Here is a 26448-nt window from a genome sequence, read left to right as displayed (position 1 = left end):
GCTGGCGGTAGAATTTTTGTTCCCCAAAAGTTGCTAGCCAAAAATAAAGCACAGTTACCCCTCGTTCCATTAATATATCGCGTGAAACGCAGTAACAATGCGTTCAGAGTGTACATCGCGCGGTCGAATGCGGCTCCATGGGGAGAAGGCTGGGATGCAACGGTACGCGAGGCACGATGGAACGTCCTGGACGAACATGGCCACCTTTCTCGTCGCTGCCGCCCTAATTCGCCGTCTGGGGCACGTATGGGGGCATGTAGGGCCCCGTGAGGATGTACTGCACCGCCACCACCATCAGCTGCGGAGCGCTCCATCTGATGATGTACGCGCTTCCTGAAACAGAAATGCGTTTTCCTCGTTACTCCGCTGCTACCTTATGCATGTACGGCCCCGAGTGCCTCGCCGCTCGAGGATAAAAAGACGCTGGATACATGTGTGGGCGTTCTTGTCCCTTGTACGGTGCCGATGCGCGATATGCAAAGCGGAATTGGGCTTGGAACGGAGAACGTGTTACTGTGGTGGAATTTCGTGAATGTTGAACCATGTGTCGATATCTTTGGGGTAGAATAAACCTATTTTCTGCTCTCATCGGTGGGAGGGTTGATTTCCTTTTCTGTAGTTATGTAGGGTGTTCGAGGACAAGGAATATTGGAAGGCGGTTGTACATGTCAAAATAGGAGGAAAATTGTGTCTGACTTGAAACACATTATTCTACTACTATTCTACTGTCGGAGTGCATTAATTAAATCAGGCGCTGCGAAATCAGTAGAGTGAGCCCCTAGACAGACACATTTCAGGGGTATTTTAGACTATCTCCATTTTGTCTTATTTTAGCCTATAGAATCGATAGCCTGCAGCTATTTATTAAATATCCTTTATAAGATTAAGGGTTGAATAGCTCAATATTTTTTTCACCACTTTATATTCATATTTTAGGATACTACGTAAACGTGAATAGACTTTATTTTTATAATTCAATTTACATTATCACGAAGTGCATTAGTTCCTTATAATGTCGATTACATTGTGTTATATTTCAGCAACGAGAATTTATAGTTTAATTCTAATTAATTAGCGAGAGAATAAGCTAAAATGCAGAAACTGTAATTCCCAGAGGCGACAAGTCGCGTTCTGTAAATTGTGGTCGTCATCGGCTTATGCGTAAATCCGTCCGTATTAATGATGCAACATGATCCGCGTGACTGGTCGGTTGGTATCCCTAATTTTCAAAGCTTATTATCGCGGTAATTAGGTGTGAAAATGGAAGCTCGCTGGAGTACCGTTTAAAATTCTTAGTGTTCGTGGATGACTGCCACGGAATTTCATCGGAAATGTATCATAGCACTCGAGAATTACTCGTTATCTATAATTCTGATCGATGGAAGTGCTCCAAGAAGCGAAGCTTCTTCCCTTGGCCAACGAAATCGCCGATAACGAGCGATTCGCGTCAATCTTCTCATATTTGAGCATTCTTGGTCTTTTTCTGGGTAGCAACGTGTCGGTGGAAGTTTCGCGCCACGCTCAGAATTTAGATTAACATTTAAGGGAGCACATTTTCGAAATACTTGGCGCACCGACGGCATACGTGGAACGTTCTGGCTAAAACTTGTCGGAGAAAACTCGGTATAAGCGAGAGAGGAGTTTCGAGCAGAACTTTTCGTCTAAAGTCCCACGGATGTTCCCTTTGCGCTATCTCTGATCTAAGTTCCGTCGAAGCTATGGCAAGATCTCATTGGTTTTCCTATAAATACACCCTTGCTCGACGTATCGACCGAGTGCTTCCTTCCAGCAACGATGCTACTCCTAAATTCTGTCAAGTAGAAAATAGCACTCTTCAATGAACTACTCTTTCACTCTCTTCGATGCTTGCTACTTCCGTGAGGAGGAATCTATTCGAGATATCTGATGACGTATAGTCTACAGGCAAAATATAAAGCTCTCTGCTAAGAATTTTCAGTCCAAATTTTTCCAAATTCAATTTTCACGATTTCTCGTTCAAATCATTTTAGAACACCGTGTCCAAAAGGGGCACATGTGACTATAACTCGAATACGATAAAAAATTTCCAATTCACCACCCTCTTCTGTATTCGAATTCGAAGAGAAAAGAAAGGCTCGAAGATGGGTGATTCGTGCGAGTCGTGACGGCCCTGACACTGCGAGCAATTTCCCTTTCGAATCACGACGACCTCGACGAAGGGTCATGGAATCAAAGTTAGCGGGAGAAGCCCCTGCCTTCTGCACTGCGAATTACCTGTCAACCTGACAGCGAATCTCTCGTATTTCTGTTTATATGCGTAGTCGCGAGGGTGGATTCTCGGTTTCGTGCGACTGCACCGACGGGAAAAGGGAAACTCGCTTGATTTCTGACGTCGAGACGCGTGTTTTTACCTCACAGATTGCGCGCCGCGTGTCTCATTTATGTCGATAAATCAGGAAATTTGTTGCGTTCCGTTTGGTCGGCGTCAGAGCAAGAAATAGATTTGTGAAGAGTCAAAATCCAAGATAAAATCGAGACTTTATTTGAAGCTGGAACAGTTGATTTCAATTAAAATTTCATAAGTTAATTTATTTTAGTCGATCAACTCACGCGACAGGTACACTCAAGCATATATGTAACTCTTGGAAAAGAAATCTTTCGAATCGATCTTCGTCTTGTTTCACCCTGGAGAGCGTCCATTATAGATCCATTATACTCCACAGAGTAATTTTAAAGCGATATAGCTATCCTGTGTCAGACAGTTTTGACACTCATTCAGTGTCAAATTACAGCGAATAAGATCTATAAATATCGCTGGGATCGAGACTGATAAGCTCCCCGCGAATTTCGTGTCGACCGTGTCCAGGACAAATTAACTGCCAGCAGTTTCGAAGCGCTGCGACGTTAATATATCGTGTCGACAATATTTATCCTGCGATTGAATCGAGTAAAATAGAGTTATAAATAATTCGAGAATTTCCCGATCGACCAGAGGAAATATATCAGTCGGATAACTCGTCGACCGACTCATCTTTGCTAGTCATACAACTCTCTTGGCTTCTTGATTCCAAGATCCGTTCACATATCGCTCGATGAAAAATTTCAAATTGCATCCCAACCAAAACGATTGCGCAACGTCACCCTTTCGCACAAAGGCCCGCTAAGATTTTTATTTACATCTCCGTCTGATTTATCGTCGATCTGCATCACGCTGTACCCTCTCGGCTGTTTTCGCTAGAAGTTTCGCGTCTGAAAACATATTGGTCGCTCGGGTGGTGGGTGGACTGCTCGAAAAGGGAGGAGAGCAGGGAATGAAGGGGGTAGGAGGGGGTAAATAGACGAAACGCGCAGGGAGGCGAAATGAGAAAAGCATCGAGCTCGAGGAGAGAATAAAACGAAATGGAAGAGGCAAAAATGGAGGGCAGGGCTCCCCTTACCCCTGCCAGGGGATGGCAAAAGGGTGGAGGAGCATAGAGAAACAAGCGAACCGGGAAGAGAATGGCTGAGAGGAGAGGGGAGGGGCGACGGGGAAGAGGACTTCGACTGGCTCTTATCGCGAGCAGAGGCCAGCGTTACGGATTACTCGGTATCGCGGCCAATATGTCAAGCCGTAAGAGCGACGAGGAGTCGAGCATTATATCGCGGAATAAAATGGTCCTTGGCTGGGCCGCGCTTTGATATATCGTTGGACGGCGAGCCAGCACGCGATATATAGCTATTATTGGCACTTCCCTTCCACCAGAATTATGTATTTTTCATACCGCATGTCCGACGGCTCGTCCCTGAATGCAAAGTAACAGGGTTGACGACCACCGTCGACGACAGGGACGTAAACTCGACGGGCGTTCTCAAATAGAGAGACGACGTCGATCAGAAGCTACTCGCTAAATCGGAAGGCGTCTCGGTGAATTTTAATGCTGAATCAGTGTATCGACAGACGTCCATACGAGCTGAAATCGAATCAATGAAAAGAGAGATAGGTAGCAGGACCTTTACTGTTATCATTAGTATATGTAATTATTCCATTCCTTGAGTCAGGTCTTTAAATACCTTTTATTAAGGTTTTTATGTATATCGAAGATCGAAGAATTTTCTACCCTTTTTTCGTGCCACCCTCATCTTACAGATTCCGTATTTTTTTAATTTATTTTCCAGCGGGTTGACAGTGCTCCGAGTGATCGATGCATTCTGATGCCAAAGTATTCGAAGCTTCTTTTACACGAAAATTTTGCTCGAGCAATATTTCTTCGAGAATGCTAATACTTTCTTTCGCAATATATTGGAGCATCGATCTAAAGCTGGTAGAAGAGCCAGCCGTACCATTACAGGATAAGTTAAAGGGGGTATTGGAAAATGAAGAAAAGCAGAGAAATTTTCTAGGAGAGGCTAAGGAAGGAAGTAAATCGATGGAGATCGACGTGATTTCGTGGCGGTCTTCTAGGCCACTGGAAGTTACGCTCGCGAGGATTCCTCGGTTAATCCAGACGCATGCCGGTGAATTTTAATGCAGCGTCTCGATATCGACAGGTGTCGACGCGCGTCCGCCACCGTGCTGGAATTTTTCGATGACGGTAAACGTCCGCGCGGATTCGTTATCATTGGCATCGATGCGCGGGGATGTAGGCGAATGTACGTATTCCCAAACGAAAATTTGCCAATTTCAAGCGAACCTGCATCGACACGGCAAATTCCCTTCGACATGCAAGCGTAATGTTTGTCGTTTCATCGATACATCATCACCCTTGACGTTTATCGTCGCGTTTAAGCGCTATTCGGCGTTACTTGTCGAAACAGAAAGAAACAAAGTACGAAGAAATAAGTAAGCGAGTGATTCAACATTGACCACGATTTTATACTTCTCCATTCGACTTTTTTATCTCTTGAAAATCCATTGTGGCGAATGAAATTTTATACGTCGAGCTGTTCCACTTTCCCGGCGTCATTCTAATTTAAAACGTCGAGAAGAAACGCTTAGAAAGAGGGGAAAAGTAGTGGATCGATCTCAATCACCGATTTTCACGATATCCGTCCCCCAGATCCTGTCTTGCCATTCGTTTTTTCGATCCATTAAAACTTCCTTATCCCTAATTTAATCAACGATAAGGGAAAGTTCGGTCGTGAACCGTCCCGTCGGTGGCAAACATTTTTATCAGCCGACACCGCTTCGCTTTTTCCTATCCCTGTCTCTTTTTTTCTTTAACGAAAACTTACGGCATTAGTGAGAATTTTATTCGATCCTGGCTCGCCTACGCGTTGCTCTTTTTCTACTGACGATTCAGAAACTTTGGAAATATCATTGTCAGATTTTCTGGGATTCTGTTGTGCACTGCACAATGATCACCTTGAAGAGGAAAAAATGATAAAAAGAATCGGATCAATTCCAGAGTTTTATAATCCTCGTTTAAAATATAAAATATAACGATAAACATGGTTAGCTAGGAAAGAGAAGATGCAATATGTGCATCGATTATCTGATATAGAAGAATGGGGTCAAAGATTCTCTCCCTACTCTTCCTTCTAACATCCGGAAGGGCTGCCATTAGCGATCCTATCGAAACCTAAGTCGTTCCAATTCACGATCTACATATCTACAGTGATTTATGTCGCCTTCTCTTGGACTGTTCGCATTTGGTTCGACAAATGCACATCGGTGCAAAGGTCTTTAGAGAATGAGGAGGAAGAGAGAGGGGATTCTCGAAGCCAGTCGAGGCGTTAATCAGGAAACGCGAGCTGGTGAGCCGTCAGCTTTAAGAGACAAGACGAGGCCAGTTATAACGTTCGACGAGTGGTGGAAATGAGGTCGAAGGGAATAAGAAGGTTATCGAGTTATCGGTTATATATCGGCGACGGATAGAGAGAGAGAGGAAACTGGAGGGGAGGGAAAGAAAGGAGGTGGATCTAACTAAAGTGCTTCGGTACTTGTGGCACGTGCAATTTGCGACGTCTAAAGTTACTTTTAACGTGCTGTTGTTGTAATGGCCACAGACGCTATCGGTAGCGACCAAGTCAGAACAATTTTCCCGCCTCCTCTACGGTGCAGGGAAATTCTTTGCGAGAAGGGAAAAATGAGAGAGGGTGCCTTCTAATAAATGAAGATGGATGGGAGTGAAGATTCTCCGCAAATAAAAAGAGAAATACTTTAATGATGGAATTCCTACGCACGAAACAAGTAGAACAGGTCAACGAAAATTCAGATATCACCCTTATAAACCATGGAAATCAAATTTTCCTTCAATTAATTCTTTCAGTGACTCCATTTTTCTCCCTTGGTACAGTCTGCAGCATCATTGACTTATTCCCCTTAAAGCGATGCATTCAGAATCCAAACACACATTCGGTCAAGACTCAATTTCCTGTCCACTGTCTTTCACCATCCCCCAGGGTGTCTTTAGTCTTTCCCTGGAAGCTAGGACAGGACCAAAGTCCAAGCTTTTTCCCGTCGTATCATCCACGCATTCATTTATCATCCTCTCTTCCCGCTATATATGTTAAGGGCTAAACGTGACATTTGTGTAGGGGTTGCTTTAGCCTGTCGACGTGTATATTACCCGCACGTTGAGCTCAGGATCACGGAGGACCTTTGTTGTCTCCTCACGAGAAAATTACCACCGCGTGAATTCTGTTTCTTCCCGCCACTATCTCGTTTAGTCACTCCTCTGTGCATATTTCCCCTGCCTACCCGCGAGCGTGCTTCTCGAGGGGAGGGATTTTTTTCGGGCAGTATGAGAGGCCAGGGTTTCTATTCTGCCACGAAAAATGTGACTCGCAAATTACGTCCGCGGGGAAACGAGATTTTATTATCTGCGACGCGTATTCGGTCTGGATTCATTCGGGAAACCCATTTCTCTCCATTCTCGCGAGTCCATTTCTGTCTCAAGGAATTCGGAAGGAAGGAACGCCTCCCTGAATGGTCCCCGAAGAAAGTCCCTCCCTGCTTGGTATTTTCAACTAGTCGGTGAAAGGTGGACGATACACAGGGTGTCCAGAAATATTTCATCCGAAGAACCGTGACATGGTATGTGTCGCCTGCGTGCCTGAACAAATTTTGTTCACATAATTCGTGACAACGAAGACTAATAGCCGTATCGCTTGCGGTTCATTTATCACGCGCGTACACGTGACTTAATGCACCGTTCGGACAGCGCGAGGATCACAGGGGCGCACAGGAAGACCGATAGCTTTCGACTGTTGGCGTTCCCACCTCGGCGACGCGGTAGAAAAAATTCCAGAACTCCCCTGAAACCATTTCAATTCTGGTTCAACGCGTTTCATCGCTGTCCTCGATTCTAGCATCCTTCAAACGCGAGAGGAACTTGCAGCTTCGGTCAGGCACTCGAGGCAGCTCGAGAGCCTAATGCTCCTCGAAGCGATCCGCAGAGAAATATCGTTATTCCCGTTCGATAAGACCCAATCGGCGGGAACATACGACGCGGAGAGCTTCCAGTCGATAAGAAGGCGGCTTTCGAAGTAGAGAAGTCTCCTCCCCTTTCCCCCTGCGCCCTGTGAGCTGGCAGAGTTCGCGAGGCAAATCGAGAAAGCGGAAGCCGTAAAATCGGCCAGAAATGCTCCTCTTCTGCGCCCTTGATCGCCACTTTGGCTGAACCGAGGAGAACAGAGGCCCAGCTAAAAGGGATTCCGAAGCGTAAGAACATTTTTCCGGCCTGTTGGCGATAAACTGGAATCCACGAGCCGTGAGGAGGCCTCAGCCCGCGGGGAAACGGTCCGAATCGCAACCCTTCGACGCTCGTTTCACGCCGCGACTATTCGACAAGTGGCTCTCGTGGTGCGACGGACACCGAGCCACTCTCCTTCCGGGACTTCAGCGCCGCGTCTTTCTGGATCCTCTGGCAAAGGCGAAAAAAGTTTCGGCGGCCCCGCGCTGGAAACGCAGCCGAGCGAATTTTCGTTCCGCGCCGCCTCGCTGGGCAAAATCGTCCGCCCGAGTTTTTCACCGACCCTCGAACGTTTGCGCGCCCTGGACGCCTCGTTTAAATGAGATCCGCCTCGCTGGAGACCTGACGCTCCTTCGACTCTTTCGGGAATTCCAGCGCCGTTGGAAATTTTAAGCAGAATGTCGCTGGATGGCAGTGTTTCGACTGTGGTTCGGACACTAGGAGAGGCGAACTTGGAAATTTTCGAAGTTGAGAGAGTTTGCGAGCTGAATTCAGATTTAGCGTGTTTGAGGATTGGTGGACTTCAGCGATGGGACTACTAAGGATTAGATGATAGATTCTTGGAGAAAAGTTTCTTGTGTAGTGTATATCTATTTTTAATACTCAATTTTCAAAATTTCGTCACTGTCTGACCTAGTAATACTAGGCTAGTATACTCCTATTGTTAATAGAGGGGATAGTTCGATGATCTACATTATTCAGGACTTATTTTCCTATTCCACTTAGTTTTGAAGATGATCGAGATATCAAAGGAGACAAGTTTACATCCAGTTTGTCAACTTGCTCCGATGCGCTCCGCCGGAGGCAGCTCGCCCCGATTTTTCGGCTGAACATTTCACGATTTTACCCTTCTCGCACTAATGCAGACAGCCTCGTTCTCTCGTCGTTACGCCCTCGTTGCTGTAACGTAATTCCCATTTGATGCGGAAAGGGGAGCCTTCAGCAGAAGAGCCGCTTAACGTCGCTCCGTTGCGTTATACATTGCACATGCTGCGCAAATATGCAAACGCATTACAGCGGCTGACGCTGGCCCTGGTGACGAGATTAACGCGATTCTTCTGACTCCCTTTGTTTTCTCTTTGCTTGTGTCCTCGCCTTTAAATCCATCTGAGTGACTTTTGGCTTTGAATGCAGAGCAGAGTCCTTCTGAATTTTTTTCATTTTTTACTTTAGGAAAAGCTTTCGTTGCACCTTCGTTGGAAGATTCTTTTGTAACCTAGTTCGGTAGAGCGTCGCTTCAGAATTTTAGAATTTGAAAAAGTTGCAGCTGTTCTAAGATGACAGAGTGAAACAGAGAATTTGAAGCACAAGAACAAGCTCCTTGAAATACCAAACAGTAGTACGTAGAATATTCCTGAATCTCCCATGAATTGATAACGACCAGTGCTCATAACGAGATTCAGCCACCTCAGCAGGCAGCCACAAGCAGAATGGACATCCCTGATGCAGCTTGCATTGTAGCGACGATTGTCGCCGCATCACGCCCATAAGGCTAATGTGCCGTGGTGCTCCAGCGTTTCTGCAAATTATTGCAATCGGTTTGACACATCTGCGGTCCCTATTGGCAAATCGATTCCAGTTTTAGCCTACTGAAATCAGTAAATCCTTGACCCACAATCTTAGAGATTCAAGGATTATGAGATTACCTCGGTAACCTTCAAAGTACATTGTTTCCTGAGGCGTCGACGAGGTGTTCAACGCAGCGCGTCTACTGTTGCATCGGCTGTTGCAACTGCAACACGAAAGCATCGCGTAACGACAACGCGGATCTGGTTCGTAGACAGTGGCATCCTCAGAAGTTTCCGCGCTCTGGGAGTAGCTTCGTAAGTAAGGACATTAGCATAGCGTTCTGAAGGCTGGTACACTGCATTAAGCGCACGCTGGAGGACGGACGCTGGCGTAACGCGAGAGAGCCGCTGGAAATGGGTGAGCTGGGACGATGTCTGTGGTTGAAAGTGGTCGAGGAAAAAGCGAGGGGAAGATGGAAGGGAAAAATGGGCGAGGACGGGAGTACAGAATGGAGCGAAGGTCGAGGATGGTTAATGAAAGCGGAAGCTCTAGAGAGAAGGGACTGAAGCGAATCTCTCGCTGTCAAATACAGTCAAATATTAATACGATCGGGTCGCTGCAATTCCAGGGATATTGGGCGTAGCCTCGTATTCCCTGTACGTAATTTAGGAGGCAGCGTTGTTGCTGCCGTGTCATAGGTCGACGAACAGAAGCTGCTTCCCCGGCAAACCGATAATCGATTCGCGAAATATTGAAATTCCGATCGCGGCAGCGATCAGCGAAGTTTGTTAGCGTTATCTCGCTTTCCTTTTTACCCCCGCGCTAATGGGATTCTGAACAATAACAGGCCCGCCCGTTACCTGCCCGAAAATTGTTTATTTATCGGGGATCACGAGTGGCTCTTGACTCACCCTACCAGCGACACACGCGTAACTCGACGAAACTTTAATTAATTCCCCCTTAATTAGCGCGCCCCTGTCTCCAATTCCAGGATCATTATACGCGGTACTTTCGGTTTCGGTTGAACTTCGGTCATGTTTCGAAACGCCCAAAAAAGTTCAGTCGAAATTTCAGTCGGGGGAAAGAGATAATTGGACCAGGGTTCGAACTCGTTAAAACATAAAACGTTAATAATTGGAGCCAGTATTTCGACAGCTCTAAAGTTCCCCAAGACCCGAGAATTTTTCAAATCCCCTCGATTTACGTAGCAATCGTTCCCGTCGTGGAATTCGGGTCGCCGAATCGCAAAGTCAAAGGGTCGCAAAAACGCTGGAATTCGGCGAGACGCGTTCCTTTTCGCCGCCCTCTTCCTCGAGGGTAAAGGGAGGCCACTGGGGGCGGCGTTTAAGCTTTTCACGGCTCGAAACGTCGTTATCGAGCTGACACAAAACTCGGCTAGGGTATCGTTTTCTCACCGAAAGCGTCGCCGCGCCGCGGGCTGTCTCGCCGCTGAGCGAAAACTTTTTCATCAAATTTATCGAGAAACGCCTTGGGCCGTGCACAAGACCCGCTCTGCGGTCAAAGTCTCTCAGAGCTGAAACAGGGCTACTCCCTGCCCGCAGCTGTTAAACCGCAGCATGACGACGTCTTCGCATCCGCTGCTTTATCTCCCCCCTCGTTCGTTATCCGACTGTCTTATCGTCGCCACCTTCGTGGCTGTTTCCTGGAGACTAATTTTTGCTGAGCTTCTGGACAGATTCATCATAGTCCAGGGGAGGAATTTTGGCTCTTTACGAGTAAAGAAGGAGAACCGTGCTCTAGGTTAGTTGGACGATCCTAGGTTGCATCTTCATTGGTGATTGCTTGGGAATTCATGAATTTTCGTTCCTTCTAGATGGAACACACGTCTTTTTCGGATAGCCTCCTCGAACATCTTGCAGTTGAGGCGGTGGAAATCGTTGCCGTTATCGTAAACAGTAATTTCCCGACGGAACGAGGCACTTCAGCAGTGCTGGGTGACAAAATTTGACCATAATGTTGAATTCAGGGTTTCTTGGATGCTCCAGCGGCTAGAAGAATCGCGCGTCTGGTTCCCAGGAATTCGAATTTGTGCGAATTTTCTTACCAGCTGCACTCGATGACGTAACACGCGGTCATATTGCGTTGTTTTTGACTGCATCCCCCATCAAGTGTAATATTTCCTCTCGCAGCAAATCGTATATAGCTTCTTCGATCTTTCGCTTCGAATGTCTTTGCTCCAAGAAGCCAAGCAAACGCAACTGGGCGCGTAAATACGGCACGTTCCGAACTGTCAATTTCTGCTGTCGGTAACCAGCATTTCCAGCAGGAAGGAAACCTCTGGAAGCCTCCAGAGAGGTGAAGTTTTTCAAAATACATAAGAGAAACAGTCAATTTCCCGGAATGCTGAGAAACAAGGGTGAACGAATGAGGTGGGGCGCAACTGTCGCAAGGACCAACGTCTGGCGAAGCCGCGGCTCCAGAAATCAAACTATCGATATTCCTTTGACGAGGTGGTTGGTCAGCCTGTCGGTGGAAAAAGGGGAAATAACCGGTTTTCTGCTACATTTACCATAACCCGACATCTTTCCTTCTTTCGATAGTTTTCTCTATCGCCTGTTTCCTTCCGACGTATTCAAATAGAACAAACCAAAGCGGAATCCGTAGCTAGAAACTGCCGAGACAACGAAAAAATCGAAATCCTCTCGCAATCTTTCCCCTCCTCTTTTTCTCGCGACTGTAGAGAGACGCCAGAGAGAGAGTGTGGGGAAAGAAACGAAGGAGAGGCGCATGGCGTGAGACCGGGGATGATGAAGTCGTCGTTTATACTTTATATCGTATGCATGAAAATTTTGGATCCCGAGAGTCACCGTTATTGCGCCGAGGGGGAAAGATACCTAGCGAGTCTCTGGAAGCTTACATTCTTTATGGATACGGATAGTGGCGGGGGCCCAGAAACCGCGATATATCCATGGTACGCGGCTTACATCGTGTTAAGCTTCAGGGACGTTTCTCACGCGAGTTTTCCGCAGCGAGACAGATCGGGTCGAGGTGCAAGATGTATGCCCTTGCGCGCCGTGTTTTTCTTTTGCGGGGATCGTCTCCTCTAAGCTCATTCCTTCACCTGCGGTTATTTTCTTCGAGGGTTTCCTAAGGGTAGAGTATTTTATTTACAGGGGGCGACAAATCTTCTGGGAAATCTAAGAATTGCTTAAAAAAGACTTTAATTTGGCGAGAAGCTATAGGTTGAAATTCTGGGATATGTTGAGGCTTTCTGAGAGGATCGAAGTCAGATGTCTGTGACTTGTTTCTGAAGTTCCTAGGGTGAACATGAGCTTTATTAGTATTCAAGTATTTTGAACTTGTTCTGAGGAGGGTATCGAATAGACTACACATGTTTATGTAAATTCCTCTTTTCATCAAAATAAGTAGGATAGTAAAACCTAATTAAAAGTTTATTTCGCCCTCCAGATATTACAAGGTGTACTTATGTAACTTCAGATGTGTTATACGTTTTCACATATTGAAATTTCCTTAAATGCATAAAAATCCGAAGTCTAGGGATCAGTCACTTGTGACTTTCTTTGAAAGCTCGAGAGGGAAAAAAGCTTCCTCTTTTGTATCGGCATCAGGTCCCTCTGTCCACATAATGGAACTTGATTTAACTTGTAAAAAGTTCCTTCTGCCATTCTTTCTCGCAAAAATTACAGCCGCTGCGCTTGACCCTCGAAGCGCGTCGGTTTTTGCACGCAAGCCGCGACAAGGCTTTTTGCGCGCGACGTTTGCGAGAAGAGTTTCCCTGGTGCGCAATTGCACAGCACGTTTTATCGCTTGAAAAACGAAGACGGCGAGAACGCACGAGAGGCAGACGACGACTCGGTTTTTTATCCCCTTTGTTAAACATAATTGCATAGGAAGCAAGCTTGTAACGCGAGACAGGACGAGAGGTAGAGCGAAACATTTGTATCACCGTTTTTGTTAGCTCGACTAGACCGGGGCGTGTACCGCAAGGAAAAACGAGATAGGAGCTGTTAGGGGAAAAACAGCACGAGTCGTGGAGCCGCTCGACCGTCGCTGGTGTCGTCCCTCGCGTTTCTGTGCCCCTCGAAAGCGATTGCATCAGATGGTAGGGCAGGGCGAGGAGATCGAGCCGAACAGCGGCGATTTGTTTCGCTTGATCCCTCGTAAACACGCCCGCTTGGAAATATTTCCGAGAGGTATAGACCTGGATGAATTTTAATCGTTATTGATTGTTCTCGATTCGCTGGGGGAGTCGTCGCTTTTTAAAAAGCTCCTCGATAGGTCTATCGATGGTCACGTGCAACAGGTGCATTCTGTGCTTCTTGCGCATTATACCGTGACAGACCGGATTAAAAACAATTTCTGGTAATCCACGCCCTTTGCCTTCCCCGATTTCTCGAACACATTTAACTGAGCATCTAATTAAATACTTCTGGATGAAATATTTCCGCGGAACTGAGTTAACTTTATGTAGGTAAATTCTGAGAGAACATTTTTCTCGATTAAACGCAGTCCTTTATCGCGGACAATTTCCATCGGTGACGGAGTGCTCGAATTTCGAGACCCCTCGTGGTACATTATTCATAACGAATTAGCGGTCAATCGGGAAGTCATCGTATTTAATTCAAATCCATTTCACCCCGCGAAATATCCATCTTCGCGTAACTCGATAACCCTATCGCGCAACAGGTCCACGGTTTTTCTTCCTTTTCCCGTTCGAATCTTGTTTCCCGATCGGCGTCAGGATGATTGATGATCGATATCGAATAACTTGGAAATTTAATACGAGCATTATAGCGGGAACCGGAGATTCCTCGATTGAACAGAGATCGGAGGACCGATAGTCGAATCAATTTTAGAGAGAGATAGGCGCCTAGCTGAAGCCGTTTACTGCTAACGATTGCGCCTGTCTGAAAGATACACAGCCGCAGATATGATTTTCGAGAGCGCGGCACGTTTTTACGAGGAAAAACAAGCGTACGTTTCAATTTGACGCGGCCAGTGAACGCTGTCGGATGATTTAATCTGGCATACGTATCGTCGCTCGTCCGTCACGGATCATTTTCGTCTGGATTGGATGCGACGAGAGAAAATACGCTGGCCCAGGCATTTATGCATGAGTTCGACGTCAGCATCGAAGATTCCGTTGCGTTATAACGCGTATTTGCTCGACAAATTTGCGCATCCGATGTTGACCGCCGCGCATGCATGCATTTACGACGGGAAACGTTTGGCTTTCCCTTGCTTTTCCATGTTTCGTTGGGAACGACCGAGGTTTGTTAATTGGAGCCCTTTCCATCGATTCTCCGATGCTTCTACGTCTCTTGAATCACTTTGGATCTATTAACCGACATCCTGGAGCGTTTACATGTGGAGATGAAGCAACAAATGCAGTAAAAAATTCGACGTTTTAAGCTTGGGAATACTGTTGTGTATAGTCTTTTAATTGTCTGTTTACACATTGTCTTATTCTACTAGCTCGATTTTTGCGAGGAAACCTTTCCAGGATTAACAAAACTGAATATTTCAATATTTAAACGTTTAAATGCTGGATAATTATAAAATTTTTGAATTTTCAAACTTTCAAATTTTCAAATTTTCAAATATTTAAATTTTCAAATTTTTGAATTTTAAAATTGTATATTTTCAGTTGAATATCAAACTTTAAAACAATTTAATATAACCAACATTGAGAAACAAGGCTAAACCACATTACTCGCTTCAACGCGTCCGTAATTCCATCGCCCCAACTATCCTCCAGCATTTCCACCTCTTAAAAATACCAAAGCGGTTAATTGCCCTCCATTCAGAGGAGCCTCGTTCCTGCGAGGTAGGCTTTCAGCCAACGGGTATTAGTTGGCCGCTAAGTCCCCGTGATTAGCCACTCAGGAGGTGCGAGTTTATAAGCAGACTGGAGTCCTGTGGGACGTTGAAGGATTACCAACTTCTCTGGTCAACCTCGTCGATTCAGGACCATTTAGTCTACGATGCATCGTCCTTTATCGAACGAACCACGTCCAAGAGCTTCCAAGAATGCTTTCCATTGACCTCGCGAACCTCAGGAGGAACCACTGAATTCAAAGTTGATTAACCAACCAGCTCAGCGTGTTTTATTAAAAACGAGAAAATTTCAGGCGTTGAAAAGCCTGGCCTGGCTCGATCGTGGCGAGAATACGGGGAATACGCGAGCCTCGGGTAGATTAATAAGAAGATACAGAGACGAGGGGTAATTTGGGCGCGCGAATAACCCGGTCGGAAGAAGATTCAGGGTGCAACGAGAAGGTGGATGGTCGTCTCGGAGGTGTTGGCGGAAGATACGGCGGAAACGTGGCCCGCTCAGCCAACACGCTCCGCTCGGCTCACCTGCGAGCTTTATCCATCCTTCGTCTTACCCCCGAAGACGACTGCGTGAAAGAAAAGAGAGAAACAGCGTTGAAGAGGGAGAAGGTTCGAGCGGATACATGAAACAGCCAGCTATTTACTGCTCGTCAGCCAGCACGCCTTGAAACACCGAGCCCCGGAAATTGAGATTAAACTGCGCTCTCTCCCACGCGCAAACACCCGCGGACTCAGCTGCCCGCCGTGTTTCTTGTTAGCGCGCCGCGGTCGAACATTCGCCGAGAATTTCCGGCCGACTCGACCGCGGGAGCACGGATTTCCGCTGGATACTCGCCCCAACTCTCGCGGCTGGGGCCTTTGATTTCTCCACAGCTGGGAGGAAGTTGGAGCTCGCTTTGATCAAGGGGCGCGATTTCGAGGGGCGTTTTTTGGGGAAATGACAGACGAAGGGCAGTGAGAAGGATTTTTGCGCGTAGCAAGTTGGAAGCTGCTCGTTTATGATTTTTAAGGGAGATGGGAGTTTTGAGTGACTGCTATACTGTTTTTTCGCGGGAGTGAGTCCACCTATATCGGTGTGTTTTATGTATGTGATAATAATTATGAAAGTGGTCTAAGTAAAAGGCCTGATAAAGTTTAATTTAATACTTGTTTCAGAATGTAAAGGGAGGCAATACCAAATAAGCGATGAATTGTATTTCAGAGTTTTGACTTGTTAGACCTTTTCATAGTAACCAGCACATACGGAGAAGTTAAAAATATAACCCTTGTTCTCCTCCTCTTTTTCAATTTTCATGCAGTTAAGGGCGCGCGAAATTTCCGCTACGACTGCCACGATCCATAGAACGGTTACGTTTCCCAGGTCGCTCGCGAAACTCTGAAATAAAAATCGCTGCAGGTCAAACAACGCCACAGGGTCGCGAAATCTGTTTGCGAACAAAGAGAACCGCGCTATCACCATTTTTTCCACCCAGCTACACATCCAAACTACGATTCGTTGTACAGATTTTTGCTACCTAGCTTGCCATTTCCCATTCACCGAGCAGCGCTACCGGAAATTCGCGTTAGGAAGATACATAGGAAAGTTCTCAAGATATCTGCGTAAAGTTTTACCTTAGACGATGAGACTTTTCTAGGCGTTACGTGGTTAGAAAATCGCGCAGGGAAACTGGATCCAAGGTAACTCGAGACGTTCTCAAAGATGAGGAAACGAGAGAACGGCGTCTGTCGAAGATAGTAACTGCGGGGAACGAGCTCCAGGAAACGCGATTGCGGAATTGCGAGCTGAGCGAAGTTACGCGCCTCGAAACTGCGCAGGGGTTCGACGTTCGAGGAAGTAAAGCGGTTCTCCGCGAGTTCCTGGAGATTTCTTGATTCTTTGTGGTGAACGATTTCTCCAGGCAGACGAAGAACCAACCGCAGAATATTAATTTCGCGCGATGGCTTGAGTGGAATTGAAAGTTTCGCCTGCGCCGAGTGCACTTCGGATTACGAGCTGGTTGAAACGCGAAATCCAGTTGTTTGCACGTTCCTGCAGCTGGGGAATTTCCTTCCAGGGAGCACGGTGGAGCAAGAAGGCGGAGCGTATCGTAGGTCAACCGGTGTTAACGGTAAGAGCGCGGGAGAATCGAGATTGGACTGGGCGATCAATGTGGGCTTGCACGTGCAGGAAGCGCTTCTTGTTGGAGGCTTAGCGCCCAGCGAATGTCCACGGAATTCCAAGGAACAGGGCTCGCCTGGTAGCAGTCATTAGCAGCATCAACCGCTCGTGAGATTGCATTGCGTTTCGTGGATTAGACGCGACTGTGTGCTGAAGCGCTAATGCTTTTTCTTCGATACCACGAATGGGGGTTTTCGCGATACCGATGGAAATTGCTGCATGCTTCTACTGTGGATACCTTATTTCCTGCTTTTCCGTTTCGAATTCTTTCCTATGGAATTCTCTTCCTTTTAGGGGAGGCGTAATTGAGCCCTTGAATGAGCACAGCAGAAATTTCTGCGTTTCGCGATTGTATGCATGCAAATGTGTTCGGTATAGTAGTTAAGGCAGAATTGCCATGTCAATTTAATAGATTCCCGTACAGAAACGGCAAATTGCGGGCGACGAATTTTCCTGGAAAACGTTCGAATAAGACTCGGTCGTTCCGCGTAAAAGCGCCATCTTTTCGCGCATTGTTTCCGATGCAGCACGCTTCAAGTGGATAGACTTCTAGAGATACCGACGCGCTGCTCACTTTCGTCCTACTTTACGCGGCGAACGTTCGCGTTGTTATATCGACCAATCTGCAACAAGTTATTTAAAGTCTCTTCGCGTGGAATGGCGCAATTAAAGTGTTCGTTGGGAGATGTTTCGCGTGCGCGGGGGCATTTTGCGTGGATGGTGGCCGATAACGTAACGTCTTCCTCGCGTTTTCGCTCGTAAGCTAGTCACGTTCGTTAGGAGCCCCCAATTGCCACGCTGGAACTTCGTGTCAATAGACATTTTCGTATTCCTCCCCGACTACCGGCTTCAGCTTGTCCACGAAACTTCAACTCCCGCTGTTATGTCTCTCTTTCCCTCTTGGCAACGTGCAACTCCCACGCGGGATGCCCTCAATCACAGACAAAGGTCCAGAATTCGGGTATTAATTAATCCATTACGATAAACTGGCACCCCCGATTCACCCCCACGTAACTCTATCAATCGACAGCTAAGAACAATCTCTCGCCCTCTTCGCTATTCTCTGTTCGTCGACCATCCATCCTTCCATACGTCTTCTCCTCTCCCTAGTTCACCAGCGTCTCACAGACGTTTACGATTCGCCGCACGCTCGTGGTCTTCAATTACATTTCGTTAGGAGGGGCACGATTGGCCGCGGAAAAGGCCGCCATTTGTTGACTAATTATCGATCACGGCAAAATTGCGTTTGGCTTTCGAGGGATCGCGACAAGGTAGCTTCGTGCTCACCCCGATTCCGCATCCACCCCCGTGGATGCGGCCCTCAAGTAATGCCCTAAAAGCGCAAACCACCGCCAGCAGGTGGCTACGCCTCGTTTCCACTACCCCTGGGATAATGCCTGAGAGGGGTGTAGTTAATATTAACGGCGCGCTATAGAGGCCGCGCGTGTTGTTCCTACGTAATTTCCTACTAAACGTACTAAGGGATGGCCATGCATATTTCAGAAGGGCGGCTACACTGCCGCGACCCTCTATCTTCGACGCAGCGCGGGTTTCGAAGCTCTACTTAGGGGAGAATAACAGTAGCTAACAGTTAGCATCTCCTGCTGCAACGCTGGGGGGAGGTGTAAGAATCATAGCTGGGCGGAAAAATTTGCATTACCTCCCTTAAAGGGTGGGTGCGTCGGCTGATTGGGAGGACAGGACGTAGGATGTATGGTTGCAGTGGAGAGTCTTCGATTGGCGGGGCTTAATGACCCCGAGGTTCCAGATTTCTTCGACAGTGAAGTAGAAGATTCCTTAAAGGTCAGACGAACTTCTGTAGCACGGGTAGTGATTGCAGAGATTCTCTGCACTCCATGGTAATTATTAATCATTGGTAATAGGACATGAAATTGAGATCCATTTCTAATAAAACATACTACATTTTACATGGGTTATCAAAACTCGATATTGCTTCAAACATAAAACATTGAGATAGACTAACCGTTAGATACTCGAGATCCAGGGAAGCGATTAAATTTTACAATGCATACTCGAGACTTCTATTTTCAGCTTCCCTAATTCGTTTGGCCATTAAAAATCAATTCAATTTCTGACACCGTTTAAGATCCTCTTCGGAAGGGCGCCAGGTTCTCTCTTTCGCAACGTCTGCAGTTAGTTGCAAGAAGGTCGGTGGAATCGCACGTGTTTCCTGGGTAACGACCTCTTCGCTCCGGACTTATTTTACTATTTTATTAGATTAGATATTCACGGGGAAGGGGCAGAGGGAAAATGTAACAACTGCTGGCCAAAGGAAACGCATTAAAGCTAGACGAGCATGTCGTTTCGAGAGGTGTAAAGAGCCACGCTCGGAGCGCATTGTTGCAGCTTTAATACACTTCGTTGCATTGGCGACTCAAATGCTCTTGTTTTGTATTCTTTCGATACTGTTTTCAGAAGAAGGTTTCGTTGCAATTGTGGTTTAGTTAGTATGCCACGTTGAGTGACATAGGTGGTCTACTACACATATCGCTGTTGAAAAAAAGTATGATATAGAAAAATTTTGGGCAAAAATTGACCAACTTTAACTAACGACAACTCCGTGAAAAATCATTGTAGGATCGTGATTTTTCTTTTAAATTAAAGCCTGAAGTCTTTATTTTAAGGGACTATACCTTTATTTTAACTTTAGTGCACTCCTATCACTGTAACCTCTTAAATCTGAAGGTATGTTTTCACATTGAAAATTGTAAATTTTGACAGGATGCACGGACTTGCCGAAATTTTTTTTAGAGATGCTGTTTGCAGTAGCATAAAGTTCGAACCTTCCCCTTTAACATAAAAAAAAGATCAAGTCGCTACGATTTTTTTTCGCAAAGTTACAGTACTTTAAAGTAGCCCCTGCATTTATGGGGTAGTGCCAATAATAGTGGTATATGACAAAAATGCAAGGGCTATTTTAAAGTACTGTAACTTTGCCAAAAAAAATCGTAGCGACTTGATCTTTTTTTTATGTTAAAGGGGAAGGTTCGAGCTTTATGCTACTGTGAATGATATCCCCGAAAAAAATTTTTGCAAGTCCATGCATCTCATTAAACTTTACCATTTTCAATGTGAAAACATGCCTTCAGATTTAAGGGGTTACAGTGGTAAGAGTGCATTAAACTTAAAATAGAGACATAGTACCTTAAAGTAGAGACTTCAAGCTATAATTTAAAAGAAAAATCATTATTCTACGATAATTTTTCGCGGAGTTATCGTCAGTCAAAGTTGGTCGATTTTTGCCCAAAAATTTTCTATGCCATAATTTCTTTGAACAATTTTTTCCCTTGAAACAAATTTAGGAAGCAATCGTTCGACTCGCTACAAGAATAATTCTTGTATAAAGCGAATAGCGGACGTAGATCGAAACAGATCCTTCCGTCATGGAGGAAAATATTTCCAAGTTTACACCCGTTTATCGAACTTCGTCGTTTCTGGGCTCGGCTTTTGCACGTTTCACGTTAGATACGTCCAGCAATCGCTCTCACACTCTTTCAAGTACGTGACCACTGACTTTCGTTCAAGCTTTCTCACCCTTACACAGAAATATGCCCCCATGACTTTGTCTCAACGCGGAATTTTCCCTCACATTTTCTCGGTAACATGTGGTCGAAACGCTGGACAATCGATCTTACCCAAGTGTGTCTCGTTCCCAGTGAAATGATTTCGTTTTGGTCAGACAAATCTGCTATAATGATACTTGGACTAGCGGTGGAGTACTTTAATTCCTGATTTCGTTTTGAAAATACTTTAATTGCTATCTGAACTCTATATAAGTGATTCGCTCCTTTAATATCGTGCTGCGTTAATTAGTTAACCCGTTCCCGTATAATTTTCTTTCTTAATGTTATCACCTTCACTGCCGATTTGAAACCTTTAAGAGGTTTCTCAACATCTATCCAGGGATGCAACAAGTTCGATCACAGTAAGGTAATTCCGCAAGCATCGTGGGCTTCCAAATAACGAATTCGGCCATCAGTTGTGCAGGATTTCCGAGGAGCGACGCGCAATGGGTCCAGTCGACGTTAATGCGCGGAAAGTTGCCGGCTAATTGACAGATTTCCGTCGAGGGGAGGGGTTCGTTGATTTTTCTCCGGGGCTAGGGTAAAATATCGCGCCGCTAACGGCCGTTAATGAATGAAAATGAATGGGAAACGGCAGGAACGATGCTTCACCGGTGACACGGATCGCCACGCGATAACACCCTCGAGAATACTTTATGGACGGTGGAGCGCGGGGCCATTTGTATCGCGACAACGAAACGGTAAATGTTTCAACGACCCTTGCCCCTTCCCTCTCGATTTAAATATTCCTGTGACCAAACGAATCGAGAGAGTCCAGTGTCCTCGACTCGAGGAAGATATTTTCAGAATTTCAGTGACACCACAAGTCTAACTTCCTTATGCGTCTATCATATATTACTTATTATTCATTGACGACTTCTGCGAAGCCTGTCAAGATTGTCACTGTAAAATTGAATAACGACACTGATTCTCTGCGAAATTAGAAACTGACGGTGTGCGTATTGATCCAGGCAGAAATGGAAATGGCAAAAGCGACAGGCGGGCCGATATAAAAGCTGAGAGATCACAGTGTGCGCGCCGATTTAAAGCTAGAAGGCAGACCTGAAAATAGTGTCTGTCCGTGCAAATGGAAACGTAGAGGGGGCGTGCAAGGGGAAATGTAATCAGGAAGCTCGACGAATCTTCCTGGGCGTGGAAATAAAGCTGTCCAGATTGAGGTAGGGGGACGTAAATGATCACGAGGCAAACGTATCGTTTTATTCATTGGCTATTAAGATAAATACCGTGCCTTACATTGCTCATTAAGGACTAAATGTCTTATTAAGGGCTTCATTCGGTCAGGCCATGTTTCCGGTTTGAATTTAATGCCACCGCCCGCGGAATGGCTTCCCGGGCCATTTCGCTAAAGCTCGTTATCTTGTTAACGATCCATTCGTCTATTCTCTGCTTCATCAAAACGTCCCGATCTTGTCCTACTCTACCTCCCTGTCTTAAGTACTATTTCTGTCCCATCAGAAGTCCCCTGGAAAGTATTAAGGGCAATGCTTTTGAAGGGACTTCTCGTGGGGCACGAATAGTATCTGTTCATCACCTCTCAAAAGTGTTCGAATCACTTTCTTGGAATCGACGATCGCGATCGATAACTGAGAGATTCTATAGGATCCAGCGAACGGAATCGTTTCACGAGCATAGGTTGAAATAGTTATTATTTTCATTGAAACGAGTCAAACGAAGAATGGTTTAGACTTTAAGAGGGTGAATAGGAACATTTCATTAACGAAGGGAGAACATTTTCCCGGGCTGTTTAAATCCTCTAGTGGCCGAATTACCCCGTTCGCGATTACGCTCGCGCAGTTTTTTAGCTCGTAAAGAAGGCAGGGCGAGATCTTATTTGCGTAAATGAGAAAAAAGGGGAGAAGGCCGGTCGGGGTCAGCCACGCGGCTGTTTCCCGCCCCTTCACCCTTCCAACTTCTCTCGCTCCCTCTAAGAGTGTTTTAAACGCGAGTTGCGCTAAGGGAGCCTCTGTAATTTTGAAACGCGTGGGTAAATTATATTCGTGGTGCAGCTTTGCTTACAGCGGCGCGCTGTAATAGCATATTTGTTTCTTTCGCGGGTGCATATTTATTAAATTTCCGCGTCCAGTTATCTCCCGGTCGATTAACAAGTCGGAGGTGTTCGTTTCGCGAGAGGCGAGACGCTGCAACAAAGGGGAGCAAAATGACTTCACAACGCGAGAGAGCTGATGACAAGACGCATCGCGGTTTTGCTAAATTATTCCCGCGGTTCTATTTCGGCGAAAGTTCGCATATTCGTGGAGCAGGGAAACTAGGGAGCGCATTAGGTTTTTAGAGGGGTGGGTTATACAACCCTTAAAACTTTGTCCCCTGAAATTCTACGTCCGCAGAAAGAAAGTATCTCGATTTTCCCTGCTCCACAAATACGCAAAGTTTTATCAAAATACGTCCCTGGCAAGCTCGCCCCTCTCTCTTTCGCCACCCTTCGCTACCCTATCTCCCTGGTATCACGTAGCAGGCTCTCCAAAGATTGATCTCGCCAGTGCTCGCGTGGTGCATGGTGCAGAATAGCGCATGATAATAGCGGCGAGACCGCGTTCGAGGAGCATCCGTCCCGCGAAAAGAATCGACGCGCGCGCGCGCGCGCGCGTGTGTCTGTGCAGGTAGAAGTGGCAGGGAGGAAAACGAGAGGAAAACACAGAGAGACAGAGAAACGGAAGAAAGAGCGCGGGAGAGGGAAGGCCAGATGAGAGAATGCAAGCCTCACCTGTGTTCTGGCCACCACGTAGCTTCTGCTCTGGCCTCTCGACCCTCTCCTCGCTCGGGGGAGGCGGCCTCTCTGTCCTTTTCGTATAGTGGGTGTTGTACGAGGAGGGCCACACGGTGGTCGGCCTTTTTGCTGGTGACGGCGTGCTCGGTCGTCCTGAAAATAGATTAGGACCTTTCTCATCTACCCCGCACCAGGCGCTCTCTCCGTTTGCTTCCGTTCCCCTCTCCATCCCTCCCACCTCGGTCCCCCTCTCACGCTGTTCGACGTCCCTGTCGATCCCACGCGCTATTCCACACCACGCGAGGCCACACGGTCGCAGATTTCGCGGTCAGCCCGCGCACCGAGCGTGCCGCGAGCCCCTCTGTTTCTTTAATTGAATCTCGCGCAGCTGCGCGCTCGTTACCTAACCGTGGAAATTTCATTCGGCAAGATCGTAAGTAAGCGGCTGCTCGGGCTTTTTCTCTATTTAGTCGAGCAGAAAGGGTCTTCAATTTTGTTTACCGCGGAAGAGTGTTTTGTAATTGACCTGGCGCTGGGTCCCCATGGAAGTCTGGATTAGATCTCTCCTTATGGGATTCGCGGAAAGGTATTTACAATTATTTACAAGCTACGAGAGAGTGGTATAAAACGTTTTTACTGAACAGCAGGAACAAACTTCTTTGAAATTCGGGGAATTTATTCGAGTCGACTTAACGTTTCCGAGCGATTGAATTTCGAGTTGGATGGGAACCGTTAATCACTGCAACTTCTGTAAAAGCGAGGGTATAATTTGGGAAAATTTTAGGGCGGGTATCGGCCAAACTGATCCAACAAGACTTCGAAGGCCCTTGGGTCGAGGGAACTTTGTAAAAATGTGTTAAGAGGGCTATCATCGAGCGGCTGCCGGAGTGCACTCGAGAGGGACTTAAAGTTTGAAAACTGTGAAACTACCTCGAGCTAACTCTACTCCACCTGATAATCCGCCCCGTTTACCTCTAACTTTGTAATTTCCATTTTCGCAACGTGAAATTCCTTTTAAACCGATCCGTCCGTTCTTTTTACGCGATACTACATTATCCTCATCCCTACGTAATCGAGAAAACAACTATTACCCCCGCATCGAACACCCAATAAACAAGTATACCTTCTTTTACCCACTGCATATTACCGACGTTTGCTTTGAAAGTGCCCCCCGAGGGTGTGAGAAACGAATGGATAGAGGTGTCGGGGGTCTCGAAGAGAAACAACAGTAGAAGCGTCCTCGATCTGAACGCGCTTAGACACTGGTGTGTTTCGAGTGGACGCGTTGAAAACGGCCACACTCGGGCGCGGCAGTGGTTTGATGAATTCCGGCAGCTTCTTTGAAAACGAGCCAAGTTCAACTTGTTGCGTTCAATACTAGCGGACGTTCCATTGAACTGCTCCCCCGCCCTCTCCGCGAGGGTGGAGGGATCGCGTGGGGAAAAAGCAGGGCACAAAGAACTCGGTTCGATCGTGTCGAATCGAGCGATTTCAAGTGTTTCGCGCTCAAGTGGATTTTCGTTTCTTCCCCCTTCGTCGTTATAATCGTAGTTGGCGCGGGTCGAAGTTAAATCGTTTCGAAACGGGCACGATTGCACTTTGAGAGCTCGTCGAGTTCAGCCGCTGTTCGCTTTGACCGCAGGAAGGGGAATGGGTGAAACGTACGGAGAAGCGCGCATAAATGATTCGCAGTATCGAAAGTATTCTTGTGTTTGGACTGGAGGTAAATGGATACGAGTGAACTTGAAATTCCTTCGAGTTGAACATGCCCGGGGATCCTCGAGCCCCTTTGCGAGGATTTAAAGTTCAGTTGGGTGAAATACGGTCCTCGAACCGCTTGAAACTTGAACTTCTTTAAGGACCTGGGGTTTCCCGAACTTTGCTGGAACTCAAGCGTTTCGATACTTGAACTTTTTTTGAATCGAGCCCCCTTAATTTTCCAACTTGTCCCGAGTTCCATCGACTTCCTAACTACTTCCGACCTGACCTACCCTCTACTTCACAATCTTGTACAAATATGTCCATTACTCCGCGAAATTTATACGCTGGGAGCTTTTATAATGTTGTATGTGGAGGGTGACGATCAAACGTGTAATCGAGGCAAAAGAAATTCTGTATCGAGGAGAATGTTTTTGTTTGCTTAAGTAGTCTCACAGGCACCCATTCATCCTTAAGCTGCAGGGTTAGGTAGAATAGGTCGAATATTGAGTTCTTTTATCGAGAAGCAGTTTGGAACAATCTCCGCGCGCACAGATTGAAACTTCGAGAGTGTAAGTCAGTGTAGTTTGCATCAAACGAAGGGGCAATTCGAATTCATGCTCGACGCGGGACCCGTATACTGTAATATATACCGTTACCCTTTATAGACAGTTGCGACCGTGTAAGACGGTTCACCCACTTATTTCCGACGAGCATAATCGTGTGGAATATTCAAGCGGGTCCCACGTGTGCCGTTCCATTGTATAACGCCACGAGTTTCCGCGGAAAGTCAGCAACAATTGCAACAAATGCCTGCAAAATGTGTATAATACCTTCTAATGCTCTAATCGATCAGAGATTTTAGACGTTCTCGTGTTACTAATAAATGGATTTCTACGTTGTACGTGTAGAGTGCAGTGCAAGGAGATTCTACTTTTAGATAAGAGTGTTTCTAATCAATCATTTATTACTTTTACTACTTCCACATTCTTTGCTGTAATAGTTCTCAAGTACTACACTTGCAGTCAAGTACACGTGTTTGTAGGTGACTCACTGCTACTCAATTAATGAATCAAGCTCTACCAGACTTCTACTAATACAAACGTTGGGAAAGATATCGTAAACTGTTCCTCGGCTCGTTAACAATTCCCCAAAAAGCATCTCAGAGTAGCCGCCGACCGGAGTAGGTAAGGAATAATTAAAACTCTTCCGAAACTCTCGCGGCGAGGAAGTCCTTCAAGGCTCGGTAGAAACGTCTGAAAATAAACAGGGCTGGTGGCGTCT

At 46.3% G+C, this 26448-nt stretch overlaps 1 protein-coding gene across 2 annotated transcripts in view; it reads right to left on the bottom strand.

Moving 5' to 3' along the window:
• Positions 1-202: 202 nt before the first annotated feature.
• The window catches only part of LOC143185744 (lachesin), a 193903-nt gene continuing 167657 nt past the window's right edge, over positions 203-26448 (bottom strand). Inside the window, exons 9-10 of one of the 2 annotated variants that reach the window (XM_076388981.1) lie at positions 23464-23619; positions 224-333 (exon numbers count right to left, since the gene is read on the bottom strand). In XM_076388981.1, coding sequence (XP_076245096.1) covers positions 224-333; positions 23464-23619 — 266 coding nt within the window. Of the gene's footprint in view, positions 334-23463; positions 23620-26448 lie in introns of both variants that reach the window. The other variant, XM_076388982.1, reaches the window with a different exon arrangement.

This window comes from Calliopsis andreniformis, chromosome 12 (genome assembly GCF_051401765.1).
Source record: "Calliopsis andreniformis isolate RMS-2024a chromosome 12, iyCalAndr_principal, whole genome shotgun sequence".
NCBI lineage: Eukaryota > Metazoa > Arthropoda > Insecta > Hymenoptera > Andrenidae > Calliopsis > Calliopsis andreniformis.
Note: the sequence above shows the minus strand (reverse complement) of the source record. Positions and strands in the feature narration are given on the sequence as shown.